This window comes from Apium graveolens, chromosome 9, assembly GCF_009905375.1.
Source record: "Apium graveolens cultivar Ventura chromosome 9, ASM990537v1, whole genome shotgun sequence".
Classification (NCBI taxonomy): Eukaryota; Viridiplantae; Streptophyta; class Magnoliopsida; order Apiales; family Apiaceae; genus Apium; species Apium graveolens.
Window position 1 is genome coordinate 19,810,902 of NC_133655.1, and position 21,530 is coordinate 19,832,431.

General features: G+C 33.5%; 3 protein-coding genes across 3 annotated transcripts; 1 reads left to right on the forward strand and 2 right to left on the reverse strand.

The window, feature by feature from the left end:
• The first annotated feature begins 465 nt into the window (after window positions 1–465).
• Window positions 466–4,301, forward strand: LOC141684778 (transcription termination factor MTERF5, chloroplastic). Its single transcript, XM_074489897.1, has 4 exons — window positions 466–738; window positions 2,278–2,327; window positions 2,434–2,634; window positions 2,959–4,301. Exons 1-4 carry the CDS (start codon window positions 668–670, stop codon window positions 4,074–4,076), a joined length of 1,440 nt encoding a protein of 479 aa, XP_074345998.1. The 5' UTR covers window positions 466–667; the 3' UTR covers window positions 4,077–4,301.
• Window positions 4,302–7,941: 3,640 nt separating this feature from the next.
• Window positions 7,942–11,795, reverse strand: LOC141682808 (uncharacterized). The gene is made up of 9 exons (XM_074487500.1): window positions 11,522–11,795; window positions 11,226–11,443; window positions 10,514–10,628; window positions 10,251–10,340; window positions 9,889–10,062; window positions 9,635–9,754; window positions 9,035–9,145; window positions 8,240–8,321; window positions 7,942–8,153 (listed from the first exon to the last, which is right to left on the reverse strand). The coding sequence occupies exons 1-9, from the start codon at window positions 11,672–11,674 to the stop codon at window positions 8,089–8,091; spliced, it is 1,128 nt and encodes a 375-aa protein (XP_074343601.1). The 5' UTR covers window positions 11,675–11,795; the 3' UTR covers window positions 7,942–8,088.
• Window positions 11,796–12,637: 842 nt separating this feature from the next.
• LOC141682480 (sister chromatid cohesion 1 protein 2-like) lies at window positions 12,638–19,735 on the reverse strand. The gene is made up of 14 exons (XM_074487174.1): window positions 19,420–19,735; window positions 16,902–17,166; window positions 16,767–16,810; window positions 16,647–16,684; window positions 16,229–16,290; window positions 15,765–16,138; window positions 15,518–15,632; window positions 15,245–15,343; window positions 14,951–15,069; window positions 14,503–14,873; window positions 14,306–14,345; window positions 13,997–14,018; window positions 13,751–13,883; window positions 12,638–13,058 (listed from the first exon to the last, which is right to left on the reverse strand). The coding sequence occupies exons 1-14, from the start codon at window positions 19,541–19,543 to the stop codon at window positions 12,942–12,944; spliced, it is 1,923 nt and encodes a 640-aa protein (XP_074343275.1). The 5' UTR covers window positions 19,544–19,735; the 3' UTR covers window positions 12,638–12,941.
• Window positions 19,736–21,530: the final 1,795 nt, after the last annotated feature.

Sequence of the window (21,530 nt, forward strand, 5' to 3'; positions counted from 1 at the left end):
ATATTCATTCTGAAGGCGAATGAAATGGTTGAAAATACCGTCTATGATACGTATTTATCAATTCGTTATATCATTTTGTATTAGATACATATTTGCTATAGAGGTATAAAAAAGTATGATACATATTTGATAGTTGTGTATCTCAAATGTAATATTCAAATTGGGAATGTGTATCCTTGTAATTTTTTGAATATCCAATTCAGAAATTTATATTATTAGACCCGATTAAAAAATGTGTAACTGAATAAGTATTCTTAGTCACGTGTTTTCAAATTAGGTATTTTGATGAATTACATTCAAAAAATAGATATTCACCTTCACCCTTTTTTTAACATGCAAATTGGACAATAATTTCACACAACTAAAATATGTGCGGGGAAAAGTGATTTTAAAAATATGTATAATAAATTAATAATTAGAAAATGATTTAATGATATTTTTGAGAAAGGAATTGGGTAGCACGTGCGGTGCAGGTGGCAAGTGTCTTGTTCCCTCCCACCTACGGAGTGAAAGTAGCCACCCATATCCTTCTGGAGCAGCACCATATGCAGCTGCTCATACCCCATTTTCATTACTCTCTCCATTACTCTCTCTCTCTCTCTCTCTCATGCTTGTTTATATATATAATCATCTACAGTGGCTTCTCGAATCCTGAGTTGGATTCACTATGGAAGCTTCCATTTTTATCCATTTCTTGGAGCTTTCTTCCTTACCCAGATCAACTATATCATTACCCAGGTCTCCTCTCTCTCTCTCTCTCTCTCTCTCGCTCGCTCTCTCTTAAATTTATAATTTTTCGTTATATTGTTTTGTATTTGGTGAAATTGTATTCAGAATGTTCTTGGACTTTGTAATTGTGGTTAATTGTATATATAATACACACAGTGACACAAGAATGATGAATTATTGATGCATTATCCTCTGCTCCTTGTCAAAGATCAAATCTTTTTGTGCTGTATTTTCAGTTTGGAGTTGATAATGTTTTCAAAATTGTAAAATATATTTTTTTCTATTCTTTCTTGTTGTTAGGGAAAAAAGGTTTGCCAATGTAAAATATTAGTACTCTCTGTGTACAAATGGTTGAGCACGGAGGACAAAAAACATATTAAAATAACATTAGCGTGACGAGAGATAAAGGAAAAAAATACTCCCTCCGTCCCTCCCAAATGTTTACATTTGGGTGGGGCGCGGAGTTTAAAAAAAATGATAAAATAGTGAAGAAAAGTTAAAAAAGTGAGTAAAGTAGTGGGACCGATTAATATTATACGTATAAAGTGGGTATAGTGGAGAGAAGTAGTGGATGTAGTTATTTTAAAAATTATAAAAACCTTACCATTTTTGGAAAGTTTTGAAATATAAACAATTGGAAGGGACATCCAAAAAAGGAAAGTGTAAACAAATGGGAGGGACAGAGGGAGTATAATTTAGTGAGAAAAGATATGAATTGGATAAAGTAGTGGGACCAGTCAATATTTAATGAATAAAGTGAGTGTAGTGGGAGAAAACACTGAATGTAGTTTTGGGTAAGTTTTGAAATGTATAGAATTGAATGGGATGTCTCAAAAAAGAAAGTGTATAGAAATGAATGAGATAGAAGGACTATTATTTTTCTAGAGTTAGCTCAGATGATCCAAATAGAAACCCCGATATTCTCTCGAGTCTTAACTGTGTTTACGTGCTTGACATGTGTTATTTAACTGTAGGGAGAAAGGGATTGAGAATTTAAACCATGAATGGTCATAGGGGAATGGTGTGCGGATTATGGTTTTGCAACAAGACTCGATAATTTTTGGTAGTTAAATGTACTTTTTAAGTATAGGGGGAATTAATATTTGGTTATATCTGAACCATAGACCTCTTGTTGCAGTAGGAGGATTTATGCCACCACTTGGACACTCCTTGTTTTCTAAATTGAACCATGTTCCTGTGCGCGAATATTTAAAATACTGCAATGACCTGTCTGATAGTGTAAAAGACGAGAAAGTATTATCTGGGTTCCCGGCTTGAGCAGTAGCTCACAAATTGAAAGACTACATTTTCAATTGACTTTTTAGGTTGGATATAGACTGTTAACTGTTTATACTTTCTACTGCTCCAAGGGAGTGGGAAAATGTAATTGCTTGAGTGGTGACTGTGTTGCTTTAATAATTTGCTGAACACATTTTAAGTGGCCTTATGTATGCATTGTATAAAGTGGATCAAAGATGCAAATATCTCCGTAAAGACCTGTATTATTTGTTCCATTAGTCACAAATTGCATTTCTTTCAACTTTTCAGGACTCGTATCTCATTTCCTCGAAGACACTTTTCATGCAGCGCAAAGTATGGTATGATTTTAAACTTCTCTGCTTTTTTCTATATAACTATGTGATGAAACATGTTAACGTAAATTCGTTGATGATCTAAGGCATGGTAACCTTTGTGTCATGGTAGATGGGTCTTTCAACTTGAGGGTCGTCCCTTCGAATTTGCTAGCTGCAGAAAAGGAGGAGGCCAAGGCTGTGTTAACTTTATTCTTAAAGAAACAAGGTCTGACCAATGCAGCAGCATCAAGAACTATCAACAAGTCGGATCTTTTCATTGACCACCTTATCTCCAGGCTTCACTCTGTTCATAAATCTCGGTATCTAGTAGGTTCGAATCACTATTTCTATTACTACTTCCGCTGATATAATTTCAATTTTTCTAGACATTAATATGTGTATATATCATATTTATGGGCAAGGTCAATCATAAGAAGTATAAATGAATATGAACACAGTTGTCTCCACTGAAACAAAACCCTCGACTCCACCTTTGTGACCTAGGGTGAAGAGTATCTACTGGACTACAATGCTAGGGATTATGTATATATGTATACAGTGGTACTTGCGTATATAATGGTAATGATCAGGTATAATATTTGAATCAGTAACTAATTCCTTAAGATAGAGCTGATAATTATTCACGGTAATGTAGGAAGGGAGCTTACAACTTTGGAGATTAGGGAAGCTCTTTCTCCTTATCTTGATGTTCTTGCTGAGGAGTATGGAGATATCTTGATAAATGTTGTAGAAAACTTTCCCAGTGCACCTGATAAAGAACACTGCGATGAAAGCTTACCAAAATCAACCGTCAAAGAGAGCTCAGAGACTATATCTCCACCCACTGCCCCTTTGGACTCAAAGAAGCTTAAAGCTTTGGCCCGGGTTAGTAATTTGGGCCCATCTGGGAAGCTCCCCCCACATATTGTTTACCTTGTTGATCTTGGCATGGAACTTAAAACAATAAAGGAGGTGATCCGCAAGTTCCCTGCTTTTGCCTATTACAGCTTGGAAGGAAAAATCAAGCCAGTTGTTGAGTTTCTTATTGAACTTGGTGTACCAAAATCAGATATTCCTATTATACTAACTAAAAGACCTCAACTTTGTGGAATCAGTCTCTCTGAAAATCTCATTCCTACTATGACATTTCTGGAGAATTTAGGAGTGGATAAGCGACAGTGGGCAAAAGTGATTTACCGCTTTCCTGCACTTCTCACCTATAGCAGACCAAAACTGACAGCAACTGTTGATTTTCTGTATGAAATGGGTCTCTCGGCTGAAAGTGTAAGTAAGACCCTGACTCGCTGCCCAAATATCATAAGTTACAGTGTGGAAGATAAGCTTCGACCCACAGCCGAGTACTTTGGATCGTTGGGAGTTGATGTTGCTCTTCTGCTAGCCCGAGCTCCGCAAACTTTTGGTCTAAGTATTGAAGGTAATTTGAAGCCTGTAACTGAGTTCTTCTTGGGGATGGGATACACCATTGAAGATATACGGACTATGATTTCGAGATACGGTGCTCTCTACACTTTTAGTTTAAAAGAGAATGTTATTCCAAAGTGGGAGTTCTTTCTGACGACGGGTTACCCAAAATATGAACTTGTTAAGTTTCCACAGTATTTTGGTTATAGTCTGGAAGAGAGGATTAAACCTAGATATGCAATAGTGAAGGATAGAGGAGTAAAATTGCTCTTGAACCAGGTGCTTTCTCTGTCAGATATAGAGTTTCATAAAGTTTTGAAACGCAAATCAGAGAAGTTGCTTTCAGATTAGCTGATGCACCATATGCAATAGTGAAATGATAGAGTAAGATTGCTCCCAAACCAGGTGCTTTTTCTTTCAGATATCGAGTTACATAAGGTTTTGAAATGCAAATCCGAGAAGTTGCTTTCAGATTAGCTTTGGTAATATGACATCCTGAAGATGTATATTACTGTATGTAGCAAGTTTCATATGAAGTATACGACTTTAAAAGAGATGAAACCGAGTGTTGATTCATCCAATGAAATTTTTATCTCTTTGAGGTAGTAATTTTACGACATATCATAGTATTCGCTGATGTGCTCATTTTTTTCTTCTAATATTTGAATTTCTATCCCTGTTTGTTTGGTACAAGTAGGGAAATTATCAAACTGAGAAAATAGAAAGAATGTTAAAAATAACATTTTTTGGGTGCAAATGGCTTAAAATACCCATTCGGGAGGTGGATGGCTGAAAATATCGTTTTGCATAGGTATTTGACATTTGGCTATCCTGTTTTGTACTAGATACACATTTGTCAAATGGGTATCCATTTTTTTTTAAGAAACACGTATCCTTATGATAATACAATACCCAAACTACAACTACAAATGTCTATCTTTAGTAATTTTCTTAGATAACCCATTCTCAAATGCGTATCACACTTAACCAATTACAAAATGCGTAGCCAAAACGGTATTTTTAGCCATGTTTTTTGAAAATGGGTATTTTCAACCATTATACCCAAAAAATAGTTATTTTTAAACATCACCGAGAAAATATCTCAACGGGTTAGTCATGATAAAATGTTTATAAGATTCTAGTACTGATTTGGCTCATCAGAAACTTCATTTTCTTAGTTGTAAGCCGTAAATTTCCTGTTCAACTGATTCCCATCCAAATTTATGATCCTGATCAAAACTAAACACTCAATTTCGCTGCAACAATTCTTCTTTAATCATCAATCTATCTATTAATATAGGGTAGCACTCCATGGTACCATCTTATGTAGACAATCGTGGAGAACCATTATTTAAAAAATATAAAATATATAATTTATTTTATTTTTCATCATATATAGTTAAAAAAATTTAATTATCAAGCTAAAAATCGAAGTTACACAATTTTTTATTTAAAAAATCATTGAAAAAGTTTAAATTGGTTCTATAGCAGAATCACAGTAGAATCACACTTATTAAAAATTATTCCACTGTAGAATCAAATTTAAAATCAAGTAATTTTATCAAATTTTAATTGTTAATTTTTTTAATATTTATATTCTAAATTAGCATCGAATTTTATTTTTTTTTAAAATAAAAATTTACAATTTATGATGAGATTCTATGATAAAAACAATTGGTTCTATAAAAACAATTTATAAATTCACATTTACTATAAATATAAATAATACTTTAAACACATATATATTTACATATTTGTGATTAATAATATTATTTATATACTTCGTTGCATAAATAATGAAAGAAGATATAATAAGTACACTATATATATTTGGATATCATTGTTATGAATATTTGGATATCATTGTTATCATAACAATGATAAAATATATTATATAAACATGTTTATTTTTTGCCGAACTTAAATGTTTTCAACGAAGTAATGTTTTCATAAAATATTCCATGTAAACTAATACATTTTTACGATGATCTAGTTGTTAACACATGTATTCTTCGGAATCTCTAATAATATTAGATCCGGTTTAAATTAGAAAAAAACCTGGCCCGATCCGATCCGGCCCGAAAAAAAGTCCGGTTAGGCCCACCTCGAGAGCCCAAACGGGCTTTGACATTTCCGGAAAGCCCGGCCCGGCCCGGTCAAAGTCAAAGCCCGAAAAGCCCAGCCCGGTCAAAGCCCGGGTTTTTTAAAGCCCGGTCAAAACCCGACCCGGTGGGCCATTTGTGCATATCTATCAACGGTTCTCCATATAAGATGGTTCTCCACGGAGTAAAGGCCCTATTATATATACTAACTTCACGGCGATGCACGTGTTTTCATTATTATTTTTATATTATTTAAAATTATAATAATTTTTTTTAAATCATTACCTTATCAGGTATTTATAAATAATAATATAAATATTTGTTATTGATGGGGTTTGAACCTTGTAGTTTTAGTAATATATAAATAATAATATAAATATTTGTTGTTGTCGGAGTTCGAACCTGATAGCTTGAGTAGTGTATATTTTTTTAGTATTTGAATCTAACGGTCATGATCACTTATTTAAAAAGATCCGACGATCATAAATAGGGATAATCAAACCAACCAAAAAAAGTCATACCAAATTATACCCATTCCGGTTATCATAGTACTCCCTCCGTCCCACTCGGTTCTTTACATTGGGGCACGGAAGATCGACACGCATTTTAAGACTTTTGTAAAACATAGTTTCCTAAATAATTTTAAATATATATTTTTTAATATAATTTTTAAATTTTTATACAAATTTTTTTTTAAAATAAATTATAAAAACTGTATTTTATAATAACCTTAAAATGCGTGTAAAATATAAGGGAAAAGTATATAAAGACAAAGGGAGTATAGTATAGTATAGATAATCAGAAAGTAGAAAGTGGGGGTTGAGTGAGATAATTTAATCAAGATAAAATGACTATTATATCCTCCAAGCTCTAAAATTACAATAAACTCTATCCTATTATGAAACTCATATCCTATTTATTTCATATTTAATACCTAATAATAGTCAAATTTTAAAATAATTATATATATATGAGCTACTCCAATAGAAACCAATTTAGAATAGAAACTAGAAATCAAATATTTTTTTTTTAAAATTAATTCAAAATATAATACATATGGTATGCAAATCGATCGTTGAGAGATGTAGAAAAATACAGTGAAATCGGATTTTAAAAAAAAACATACGGTTTAACGGGAAAAATCAAATTAAAAACGGAGGGGAAAAACTGAAATTGGGTGTGAGTGGGTGCAGAGTAGTTGAGTGGGGTGATTTAGGGGGAGAACATTAGATTAGGTAGATCTAATGTCTTAGATTGATTCCTAGTTTCTATTTTAATTTTAGTTTGTATTTGATCATTCCCCTATATAAATATACACCCACACATATATTTTATTTTAAGTTATATGTATCATTTAAAAAATAAAAAAATACAATTAAAAATTAGAAATTTTGAAATAATTATAAATATAACATAATTTCATTATATCACCTTTCTGATATAAAACTTTTGGGTAATGGTCCTAAGTATCACAATTTGGGAAGAAAAAGCCCAAAAGCTCACATGTCTTGTCTTGAAATATGACCCTTTAAATCACTTAAAAATGCAATATTTTTTTGCATTTTCAGTCTAGAACAAAAACGCAAATATTACTTACATTTAGTAGTGAAAATTGACTCTATATGCTTTCAAATTTATTCAAAAAACGTATTTAAAAATTGCGTTGATAGTTGAACGCATAATATTTATGCGTTTGTTCTTTTTAGCAACACATTGTTTGTTTGCGTTTGTTTTGATTAAAAAAAAATGTTTCCAAGGGATTCGAACCCCAGTCACTCAGCATGCATAACTCAAAAGTGCACCGCACAACCACTGAGCTATCAGTATCATCTATGCAAAATAATAAACGCAATTTTGATCAACGTTTGTTAGTGATAGAAAAGTATATCTTAGTGCTTGTGAGATTTTGACATCTCTTCTCAAATTGTGAAAATAAGGGCCATAATTCAAGCTTTTCTGATCGAATAAGGCGATACAAAGCTTTTGCGATATTTTTGAAAACATAAAATCTGCTCAGTATGATGTGCACTGAATTATTTATTTTCGCAACATTTGGGAGTAATGAATTGGTATTTTGGTAGGTGGAAAATGAATTTTGGCCTTTCTCTTTTAGGTAAGATGAGTTGAAAGAAATTTGGATACGCACACATATACCAAATACTTCATCTTCGATCTTCTCATCTAGTAGAGGAAAGAACATACATTGTTGCTAAAACAAAGCAAAGCAGCGCAAAAAAGTCCAAATGCTGCAGAAACAGGAATCATGGATTTGCAAGTGTACAGGCTCTAAATGAATCAAGAAGAATTTCCTCATTCAATGAATGACCTGAAAATAAGATCATCAGAGGGTGAGTCGTGTGTGCGTATGCGCGCGCGAGGAAGGGGGAGAGCGAGAGAGACATAAAGCTTTACCTATGAAAACTATCTTGTTCATTTGAGTTTCTTCAGACCTCCAGTTGCGTGTGGGAACAATCTCATATATTTCCCTGACAGCCTGGAAAACAGCTACAAGTTATGTATTTGGGCATGACACATGTAGTGAGTACATTGGCGAAAATATGGTATTGCATAAACAATGAATTTGAAATTAAAGAAATGGAGGACAACAAATAAAAATGCCACGAAGCATGGGGAAAGAGATGGTTCAAAATATACGGAGAAACAAATAACAATACCAAGAAGCGCTTAGCAAAAAACAATACCGAGAAGCACAGGAAAGAGAGGTGATGGTTCAAAATATATGGAGTAAAACTGATATACATATATGTTTGTGTGGATAACATGATTATGAAATATTGAGGTACACACTACATACTATACATGCCATTTAATTAAGTAGAATGAATGCATTTTCTCATCACATCGTGCATATGGGAATAACCTATATTCAGGACTCAGGAAGGTCCATAAAACCAATTTCGAATGTCTGATTTGGCGTGAATTCAAGCACTTAAAAAATGACAATCTAATTGAAACCACAACATCTCAGAGCATGCATAACTCATTGCCTCACATTAGATATGATCGCAATGATAACATACACACGAGGGATCAGCGACTAAAGGTTGATGTACTAGTAACCAAACCATTCATCTTAAAAAAAACTTGATCATGTTTGTTTAATCACCAACACTAGAACCAGATGGGGGAGGATGGAGCGGGGGCACTTAGAATAACATAACTTCGATTTCATGTAGACAACTTTACCTGAAGAGTGTGAAGCTGATCTGAGTTTGAAATTCTGAGAACACCTTTACACCGGTAGACATCCATTCCAAATTTCTTTTCCCAGAGAATCTCCTCAAGCCACAGACGAACCTATACATATAATCAGACAGGATGAGATACAAACATAGCTTTAAAGAAATTGATTACACATCTTGAAATAATGGTAAAAGGGTTTGTCAATAAAAACAAATATGCATTCTCCATATGCAGTGATGCATCAAAAGTACTATCCCATTTTTACAGTAACAGATTCTACCCAAAAGGCCAAAAGCTTAAAATGAAGTTTTACATAGTTATATTATATACAGCATCTTGAAACCACTCCTTGAGCATGTATATATGTGTAATACATAGGAACATATTTAAAAGATCGATAAAGTAAACAAAATATGGGTAAAAATCCATACACAAAAGACATATTCACAAACGTACTCACCAACATTATTTTTAGTGGTAGTCATCATAATTAGAAACTTTGGAAAACGAACACAGGTGATACAAAAGTCGATAAAAACAGTCACTAAAACTTTTTTCAATAGCTATTTACTATGCAGAAGTAAAAAATAAATTCACAAGTACCTTGTCTAGATCAACCTCACGAGGTTCGCATATGCACAAGGTTCTCACACCACTATCATGAAGATCTTCAGTTGTTAGAGATTTATGTTCTTCCAATAGAGCTTCAAGATGAGTAGCATGCTGGAAAACGAATTGAATATAGAATATTAAATAATAGTTGTAGAACACAATACAATCTTGTATAATACTATTATATCATCCAAACAACCAAAATGAAAAACAATGATGGATGAATTTGTACAAATATTACTAACCGAAGCATCATAGGCATGACAGTCTAAGATACTGGACAAATCAACTTGACATCTGACGGAGCGAATTATAGTAGCTAAAGAATTAATGGTGTGTATTTCCTTCTCCAGTTCCTCTACAACAGATTTCGAATCATCTGGAGAAACCAGATCAACCTTGTTTAGAATTATAACATCCTACAGCAGATTAGCAACAATTATGAGAATATGAATGATCAAAACCATGAAAGATCCCTTTACTAACAAGAACAATGCTGAAAATAAACATGGCTTGATCACAAAAGTTTACTGAAATATTGAGCACGATAAATTTAGCTAGGCAATCATCACAAATTACTGATGACAACCAAATTGTAAGACATTACCGCAAAAACTATTTGTAAAAATGCTTCAGGAAATGAGGACGAGTCACTATTCCTTTGGAGCTGATAACGAAGATTTTGGGCATCTACAACCTACCCACAAAGTAATTACAAAAATAAGATAAAAGGTTTAAGCATGAATAACCACAAAATATATATATAGAAAGACAAGCACAGGTAATTAAATACTTATTGCCCCCTGCACCAACGAGAACAAACCACAATCAACTAAAATATTTGTAATAGCAAATGACTCATATACTCACAGTAATAATAGAGTCAAGCTTAACTGCTGATTCTAACTGATCATCCAGCCAGAGAACAGATGCAAGAGGAGCAGGGTTTGCCAACCCAGTGGTCTCTAGCAATATATGATCAAGTCTACAACAAAAGATAATTAATGGAATTACAAATTCTTATTCAATATAATAAAAAATGGATAATTAAAAACATGTAGCGAAAACCATATACTGGCAAGGCAGAAATCATCCTCATATAACCCTAAAAGTGAACACATATGAGTGTGCAAAATGTCTTCTTATAGTACTTAAGTAGTTTATTTATTCTTTCAATAAAAATATCCCCGTAGAGCTCAATAACAGGATCTTTTAGTGAAAGTAATGGCTAAAATATAAATCTGATTCTCTTAAAACTGAGTACATAATGAAATTACATGCTACAATCCAATATTAGCTATAATCGAACCTCCTCTTAAAACATATATTATTTTCAAAAAAAGAAAAAAGCTTTCGAATCAGAGCTGTACAAAACCTCTAAATCGATCAATATAACAAAAGATGAATTCCTTTCTAATAACACATACATATCCACATTTTACACAAACTCTACACCTTTGCCTTACCAGTTACCATACTCATGTCATATAAAAAAACTCGAGCTCGAGCTACATTGGAGCCACATTCAGCATATAAACTAAAAACGATAAAGAAGGCAACAAAAAGAACAAAAGGAAAGAACCTTTCTTTTCGATCAACAAGTTGCTCCAAAGCTTGAACAAGACTATGCTTAACAGTACAGCAAATGCAGCCATTAGCTAACTCGACCCATTCTTCGACAAGGGCACCACCATCACCTTCATTAATCATAGCTCTCTCCACTCCAATCTCTTCTCCAAACTCATTTAAAATTACAGCTATTCTTTTCCCATGTTGGGTATTCAAAATATAATTCACTAACTGCAATAATAATCAAATAATAATAATATAAAAGAAAGAACAGAATTTCAAGAATACAGAAAGTTAAGATATGCTTACAGTGGATTTTCCAGCGCCGAGATAACCGGTGATGACGGTAACGCCGACGGTGGGAGAAGGGGTTTGGTTGATTTGGATGGCGAGTGGTGGGTCTTCGTCTTCTTCCTCCATTTTCATACTCTTTTTGCTTGAACTCTCTTCATTCTTCATCATTCAAGTTTCTGCCAAAATAATGATTAATCGAATTTCAAAAATCGAATTATTGAATTAATCCGGAATTAATAGGTTGAATTGGAATTTTTTAGAATTATAAGCTACTATATCCGTCCCCTCATTTTTTAAGGTTTTTTTTCACCCATACACATATTTTCATAATTTATTTTTAAAATTTTCTTTTTTTGTATAAAAGTTTGAATATTATATTTTTATTTAAAAAAGAGAAATTTTAAAAAAAGTTATACAACTACGTTTAATAAAAGTATTAAAGTACGTGTCGAGTCCCTGTCCCCCAGTGTAAAGAATTGAGGGGGACGGAGGGAGTATTTTTTTGTTAAAGTTTATAATAAATAATTTTAGTGTGACATTAAAATGGGTAATTTTTTAGAGCTGGGCCGAAAACTTTTATACCAATAATGTAGAAGTTCAAATTTGAAATCTAAAGTTGGACAGCAGATAGTCAAATACATCATGGTGTAATAAGTTATAGAAGCAAACAATACAGAAAGAAAGAATCAGTAGCCAGTGGGTTTATTCATTTTTTGGTTAAATCTTAATGAGTCAGATGATTTCTTGTGTATTAGTTTAATGAACTGCTAACACTTGTTATCATAATTAAATTTAAAATGCTCTTTCCCTGATATGTCTTATCTCTAGAAAATTAGCTGCCAAGTACATTTTCGCAATTGAAATAAAAAATGAGATACTCAACTGAAAAGTGAAATATTTAATTGGCTAAAACTGATTACTTTTTTTTAGAATGATTATTTTGATTAAATTTTTTAAATAATAGGCTATTTTATCATTTTTAGTACTTTTCTACACTGTCTGTTTGCAGAAATGTTTTTTCCCCAGTTAGTCTGCTGCATCCGCAGAAACAGAAGAAATTGCATTCCCTACCATTAATCTTGCTAGAATGATGAATACAGAGGTGGGCAATGCATACCGACAATTAGTCTGTGAAAAGTAAGATCAACTATAGTAGAGAAAAATTAGTTCCCAGCTTAACTGTTGGATATCACACATAATTTACATATTCTCAACACTGACGGTAATAGACTAATACTAATCTAACATGTGCTTCCGCCTAAAAACTCTTGTATGTAAACCGCTCCTCCGCTCAGCTTTCATTCCAAATGGTAGCCTACTTTCTACAGAACATAGGTATGATCCTCAGCTACAGCTTCAGTACATCTCCCTGCAACATTTACTACAACACTCTATGTATCTAATAAATACCAACAGGTGCTACAGCTTCTAATATTTACCGACCCCGTTTATCAGCTTCAAGCGACTCTTTCAATTTGGAAGTCTCCACAATTGATATATCACCATATGGCTTATCTTGCTTCACATTTAGAAAACCCCGAGTCGTCAATGCCTGAAAAATTATATAACAGTGGACAGACATGATTAGTATATTTCATGCATGCTTCCGGCTGGTCTGCAGGTGGCGCTATAGAAAACTGTAGATGTGCTCCAGAAACTGGGGTTCTAATTCAAAAGAAAGGAAATAAGAGAAACATTCATGCTCCCTGTTTTTTCAAGTCCAGAAAAAGATAATTTTGTTCTTCCAATAAACTGCTTCACCTTGGGATTGATTGGACAGGGTGAGGAATTAAGCTCACTATTTTATTTTTCAATAATTTCACAACTTCCTGTTACATATTTCTGATTGTTCTTTTCCTTTTATGTCCATGCTGTCTCCTATCTCCTTACGCTTGGGTGAATACTAGGTGAATACTAAAGAAAGTTGATTAAGATGTTTTCCTTCTCTTTTCTTTCAGTTTAGTTTTCTCCATGAAAGGCCTTTAAAAACACTGGGAGCAAATCATTACTTGATTACATAGAGAAGAAAAACTAAAAGTTCATATCCTAGAGTTCTTTCTTAAAAACTTTCTCAAGTGAAGAACATAGTTGCACATTTTTTGGAACTTACATAGAAAAGGAAATAATGAGTCTGCTTTACTAGTTCTTCATCGACAAAAAAGGAACTTGTGGAGAAACACGTAACTGTCAGAATTACAGAAAAACAAAAATTTTGTAGCAATACGAAAAGAAAAACCTTCTTACCAGTAACTCATAAAACAGCCTTGCATTTCTTTTCTTAGATTTTCCTTGCACTGCCTGCGACAACTTCACAACTTCATTTTCTCCTCTCTTCTTTTTGTCAAGAAATTCTGTGTGCAAGAATCGCGCGACAGCTCTGTATAGCATAGAATTATGAGTTTAAACTATCATATATATATATATATATATATATAAAGTACAGGCAGCACCAGAAACCAAAAACCGAATCACACAGATACTGCATCTCACCTGGTTCTTGTAGACCAATGATCTGCATCCAATGGAAGATAAATAAGAACCGAGACAAGAAAATTTACAAGAGCATTGATCAATCTGATGACTGTCCACCAAGGATAATTGTTGACCAGTTCGTGTTTTTTATATTCAAGGGAAGTGAAGGTAAAGCTGCAGCCCGTCACTCAATATACGAATGCGGAGTCCCCAACTTTTCCCTTCCCCCCTTGCTATCGGTTGTAATATTTCTATTTTTTTTTTAAAAAAAAAATATATATATATATATCAGAGAACAACATAGTTTGAGTTTATGTATGTTCTTACAATTCTCCTGCTTATCATCTCCTTTACAGAAATTGATTTCCTGCCAAAATAAATGAAAGCAAAATCAAGAGCAGATAAAAGAGCATTTAGAAGTGCATGCATTTTGTAACTACAAATTGAAGGTTCATCAAGCTCCTCCTTGGTCATGGTTGGACATGCAATTACATTTACAGTAAACAGACACTTATAACAATTACCTCCTCCTTGGTCATCAAGCTCTCATCAACTTCTTGATCCTGAACGGGAGACAGTTCACCATCAACACTATCAAAGGACATCGAGCTCACATCATATTTTGGAACTCCAACTGCAGACGGTTCTCTATCAACACTTGCAAAGGATCTTGCGCATCCCGGTCTCTCCGAATTAGTAGACCCACATGTGTTATTGCCACGTTGTGAAACTGAGTTGGTTACATGCCATGAAGGAGCAATTGAAATTTCTCCGAATGTTTCATGGCTACTAAGGGATCCTATTTCATGGCTTTTTGTACGAGTTCTGGTAGTTTCTATTTTTACTGGACTCTTTTGTTCCTTTTCACATAGGAGGGAAAAATTTATAGAAACACCTGCAGGCAACACTGTCATTATCTATAGTTGACTTCTATAAAAAAAATGGTGACATCAAAATCCAAATCCTACTCACCGGGAATCAAAGGCTGAAAAAAAACCTTCTCAGACATTTGATTTGCATTATTGAAGAGTGCAGTTTTCTTACGTTTTTTTACTAACGCACTTGGATCATCAAGCCCTGCCTTATATACCCTGGACTCAAGAATAATGAATGTGACGGTCAAATCTATAACAAAGACTTATCCCTAGAATAGCAAGTCTTTAGGACATACTACATTATTCTTTAGAGAAAAGAACAAAATCAAGAAAATAATAAAGAGATCTTTACCCAATAAATAGAACAAAATCAATATTGACATGTACTTACTCATTTGTTATTACGATTACATCAGCATCGTATAGACACTTGCACTTCTTTGAAACACGAGCACCCTTGTCTGGATAATTAAGCCCTGCCTTATATACCCTGGAACAAGAAATGAATGTGATGATTTAAACTAGAACAGAGACAATACCTAGACTGGCAGGTCTTCAGGACATAGTTGATAGTACACTATTCTTTAGAACAGAGAAGATAGCTGAGAAAATAAAGAAATTGTCACAAATAAATAGAACAGAATCAAAATTGAAATGTACATACTCGTTTGATGTGACAATTTCATTAGCATAATATAGACATTTTCGCTTCTTTGACACACGAGCACCCTCCTTAGTAGCAGGCGTACCAACAGCCATTAAACCAGGAGTTCTAGCACCTGCATTGCATTTTAACTGCAGGTTAAGGTTGATAGTGAAGATTCTCTTCCCCCTTTTAACAAAGTTAGCATCAACCTAATACATAATACAGACAGGTCCTTCCACAGAACACAAGGAAATTCAGTACGCACCTGGAGAATTTGCAACCTTTGACTCCGGTGTTGCATCAATGGAAACGTAAAGGGACACTGGAATTTTTGGTGAGATGATCTGAACCTTCTCATTCTGCAGACCCGTTAAGTTAGAAAACTCCGTATTTGCACCAGCACCCGATATTATAGGAGAATTTGGAGGAGTCATATGCACTCTATCTGTTTGGCTATATTCATGAAACACTCTACATGGATCTGCTCTCTCTTCAGCTTCATCAAATATCATAGGAGGCAAGCAGTCCTCTAAAGAGAATCTATTACTACGAAATTTCTCCATGCTTTTATCCAGGTTTTTTGAGTTACGCAATGTGCTGGCTACCATTTCCGCAGTCGTGGCAGACATTAAATTGTTACTGCAAAGAAGATTAGACAATGATATTAGGACCTCAGTAATAAGTATCCAGAGGTTGGGGTAGATATAGATCAGAGTTCAGTGTACCTACTTGTTACATGTAGCGTGAACAGAAGAATCTCCAAGATGAGAAGTATCTTCCTCCATCAAAGACTACAAGTATAAATGAAAAAAAACTAGCATTTGTAGACTATTAGGATTGTTGTACTTTATTGAAGTGTTGAAGCGAAGAGCAACTCCACATAAATTAAAGTTGATGGCGACTACTACAAAAGAACTCTGTAACATTGTTACACGAATCAACAAGTAAACCTGAAACATGGATCTACTTTTATTCAAAGCTAAAGAAACCATTGCAAGCACTATGTATTTACATATACCTATGAATTAGGCATATAATTACAACTTAATTGCTCTCGTAATATAAGATTTACAAAAGAAAATAACTCTTGCATCCAGGGAAACCATTACTTGGTAAAATTACATTTTGGAAGAAATTTGGTGCATACCTGGTGAAAAGACGGAGAGCAAGTTTCATCTTTTCTCCCTGCATATATAGCATGTGCAAGTTATAATATGCGAAGCAGCATACATGAGTATGGGATATAGGACTAAACATGATCAAATACCTTCTAGCATAAGCGTAATTTCTTCTTGCATTTTAATGTGGTCTCTGCAAGATTGCAGTTCATAAACAAACATTGAATGAAGACTGCTATAAACTTAGAAATAAAAACACTGTCCTCAAATTTTCAGAAGATCACCTGTTCAAATTTTCTATGATTTCAAGATCAAAAGCATCAAGCTCAAATCTCTCTGGCACGGTGATGGAGAAATAAGGTGCACACATGACTTCAATGTTAGCATCACATTTTTTGCTAGTAATAAAATGACGAACTTCAGAGAGCACATCATTGCAGTCATGGAACAGATACTCAACTTTCTTTGAGTATATTCTCACCACACCAAGAAGCAGGTAAGCTAGAATTCTATATGTGACTACGGGAACTTCATCTAGCAATATTTTATCTGAAAAATAAATAATAACAGAGTATTAGAGCTAGTCTGAAAGATCAACATTACATATCACTTATAAGATAGTAAGTGTTTGAACAATGTTGGAAATGATAATGTGCACATAAACCAAGAATAGACTAATTGCATCGACTTGGCTCGCAGTTTCCCCGTTGGTAGATTTTGGCTAAGCAGAGAAGATGTCCCAACATTTTTTGGTTACAATAGTGAGTATATATATATTCCCGGTGTAGAAAATTGAGTCCCACATGTTGGAATGGGGGATTGCATGTTACACTAACTACTTAAAAAATGCGGTCCAATTTTGCAATTTGACAGGGTGTTACACTAAACAGCCGGGAACGTGCGGAGAAGCTATATAGGTGATCTGGGTGTTTCATATGTTCTCATTTTAATGTACTTTGTTTATCTGTGCAAGTTTTAGTTCATTCGTTCTTAAACTTAAAAAGAAGCTGTAGGCTGGTTTGCATACAAAAGGGCAGAAGGTTCAGCAAAGGAACTTCTTGAGGTTGCAGCTAAGTAGAGTGACTCCCTTCTGCAGCAGTACCTGGGTCAGAAATGCCTCCAGAGCTGTACAGCCATCCCTATAGTTCATAATATGTAGCTCATGTATACTTCAGTTGAGAAACCCTTAAAGTATATTATTTCATTTGTCTGTGTGAAGATAAATCTAGGAACCTCAATCGAGATCCTAGATCGGTATCTAAAAAGGCCACAAACGAGTCTCAACACAGGATAATGCTGAAGCAAAACAAACTTGATAACTAAGTTTAAAATTTGTTGGTTGAGAAATACAGAGATGCTACCCAAAAGAATGGACTGCAGCGTTGTTAAATTACCAAGAGAGAGCTCTCCCAAAACCTCAAAGGTGTTAGGAGGAGGGCCTGATAAGATCATATTATATTTCTAACAGGTGCAGATTAAGTTTTCAGGTTTTATTCTTGGGGACAAGAAACATCCAAAGTAGGGAGAGGAGCGAACATTAAACACATGACTCTGAAACAAGAGGAAGTAAAAAAATTTGGCAGGTTATTAAGTTAACGCGTCATTGCGTTAAAGAAAATGTTAGTGTCAGCTGTAGAGAAAATTATTACTTTGTTTTAGATCGTTTAGATTATTAATTTTTCTGCCATTTTCACATTCAAAGTGTAGTTTTTTATATGTAAGGTAGAGTCTATTATTTTTCTTCTCTTCTTGTGCTGATGGTCTTAAATACGTGTTATATAATACTAAATACATCATGCCAGCTTACATAGTATCTAAAGGCATTAGAAAGTAATATCTGAATTATCTCGGGGATATGTACTCCTAAGTCCTAGCTCGCAGGGAGGCATTCAAAAAAAGTTACTTAAAAAAAAACTTTTTCTCCTCCCGGTTAAGGTAACGACTTCAAGGTTGGCAGGAAGCTGCTAATGTCCAGGTCCCACTCTACAATTTCCTTCTTTTTTCCCCAATTTAGGTTACCTCGAATTTTCACATTCTAAGGACTATGAGGTTCAAATCAAACTGAAACAGTCCACTAAACTAGTCCATGAAAAAAATCAAGATTCTCAACAGTCACACATAATCGAGATAATTAGAAAATCGAACAACACAAACATTGCTTAAAGAAAACAAAAATATAAATATAGAGCTAGAAACCTATAGGAAGGTTATTAAGGCATTACCAAACATAGTTTCTTTCTTGTGCTAATTGCCTTGACTATTTTACTAAATACGTCATGCTAGCAAACATAGTTTCTTAGGACATTACAACTACTATCTGAATAATCTTGGGGAAATGTAGTCTAAGCCCGCCGGGAGGCATACAAAAAAGAGAAAGAAAAGTCTTTTTGTCCTTTCCTTGCACAGTTAAGTAACGACTCTGAGGATAGCGGGAAGCTGCTAATATTCGGTTCCCCGCTCTACATTTGCCTTTAAAATTTTCTTTTTTCAATTTAGGTTACCTTGAATTGCTGCAGTTCAAAGACTAAACTCAAAACTAGTCATAACTATGAGATACGCAAAATAAACACAAATAGCTCGAAACCTCGCAGAAAACTCAACCAAAACAAGAAACAAATGAGCCCTTTAAGAAAAAAAGCAAGAATCTTTACAACAACAGCTAATCACTACTTTCCTTACCTCACTCATTACCAAAAATTCAAGAACATACCAAAAACAAAAACACAAAAAAGGGCAAAAACAGAAACACAAACATAAACATAAATAATAAAGAAATGAAGAACAAAGGGGTGGTTTATTTACCAACAGCAGAAGAAATGTTGGTGCTAAAAACATCTTCTTTCTTGAGCTTGTTGTGAGAGTGAGCAGCAAACCAAATGGTGCCTAAAGCCCCTTTCTTTGAAAGTAACTGGTGTGAGTAAAACATGTTCTCTCTGCTACCTATTTTTGCTTGTTTCAGCTGTTTATGTTTGTAAGTAGATGTGTGTCTTTGCTTGTGTTTCAGTGTTTGTTTCAGGCTGTTTATGGTTATGTTTGTAAGAATGAAAAAGAGAAGGAAGAAGAAAAAACAGTCAAGAAGTCATTTGTTTAGTACTCTCTAGTTTAAGCGGTGCCTAGTTTTATTTTCCAAGTTCTAGGCCTAGAAGTTTACTGAGTAAGCCTCGGACTGTCTGGCCATTAATTGGGGTCCTAATTCCGGATAAATGATTGTTAAATAATTATGATAAATACTCCCTCCGTCTTTAAAATATTTCTTATTTGTGTTGGACACGTTTGTCAATACACACTTTTAATTATTAATATCTTTAATTTTGTAATAGTATTAAATATAAAATTTTCATTATATTTAAGTACTCATAAATATGAATACAACGAGATCACGATTATATTTGATCTTATAAATTATATGTAAATTAACAGTCAATTGCTTAGTATGTATAGTATCCAAAATCAATATAAGAAATGTATATCGGGACGGAGGGAGTATGTATTAAAACTTACTATACTTCATATTTAATGTTTTTGTAATATATTGTAGCACATTGTGCACATAACATTTTATTCAAGTAAGCAAGTGTTAATTTGGAAAAGGTAAGGTAATCAAGTGTTAAAAAGCATACTAGAATATTAAAACTATTTTTTTATATAAAATTAAACTATGATGCAGATGTGCAGTACTTTTCATTTATTACCTTGTTACCGTTTATTACTATAGATGTCCTGAGAAATGAAATAAAACAAATACTACTATTTGCCTCCGTTATAGAAATTGCTCGATTTTTTTAAAATCGCCAATATATTTAAAAATTGGTGAAAAATATTTATCCGATTTTCGATAAATTGTCGATAAATTATCTGATTTTTATAAATCATCCAATAAATCGCAAATCTGTAACTCAACCGAATAATTCCAATTTTCCAAATATATAACACTATTACACTGCTGCTTAGTAATTTTTATTGGGATTGACACCTAATAGAAAAATTGTTTTTATTTTACTTATTTTAGAGACATAATTTCACTGTCTACGAGACGATATGCTTGAGAATACCTTCGGTTTTACCAGGCGGTGCCTGAATTTCAACTTAGTGCGTAGATCCTTATCATGTAAGAAAGACCATGATTATCTTAATTTAATTTTATTAATGAATATGAATCAATCCAAATAAATTTTGTTAACTATGAAGGCTTAGAATTGAAATAACTCAAAATTAAGTACACTTCAATTCAATTTAAGTTAAACAAATCGAGGTCACTTGAGTCCAAATAAATAATTTTAAAGCGAAATATAAAGTTAAATTCATTTCATTGGCAAAAAGAATAAAGAATTGAGTTCATTTAATGAGCTTGATTTAAATTACCATTTTACGTATTTAAATTATCAACTTTAATATATAAAAAAATAAGATTCCGAATATTAGTAAAGACAAATGTAATATTTGTTTATGAATAATTAAATTTAGTTAAATGTTTAAATTATTCGGAAAATATGCAACAATTGGACCGGTTAAATATCCTGCAAAAGAGCTGGGCCTTCCTCGTCTGTTATTAAGTAGACAAAAAAAAAAGAGTAGACAATTGTTGGGCCCTTTAAAAAATCATTCAGCTGCCCATTAACAAACGAACTTTGGACCAACAGGCAACATAGGATTACCGCTTAAGCATGTATCTTTCCAGAAATTCTAAAATTTTAAGAAAGGTTTTACTAAGGTGTGATCTTAAAAGGTCATCATCGCTTATAATACATTTTAATGACTTTATGTTAGATATAGGGAAGAGTATGTGGATGAGAGAACTTTGGTATAAAATGTATTAATGTTCCATTGATGTAGGGCAAAGGTGAGAGTATACGAGTTTGATCTTCACAATATCGGTTCGGGTCCTTACGATCGATGATTGTAATCATTGATTG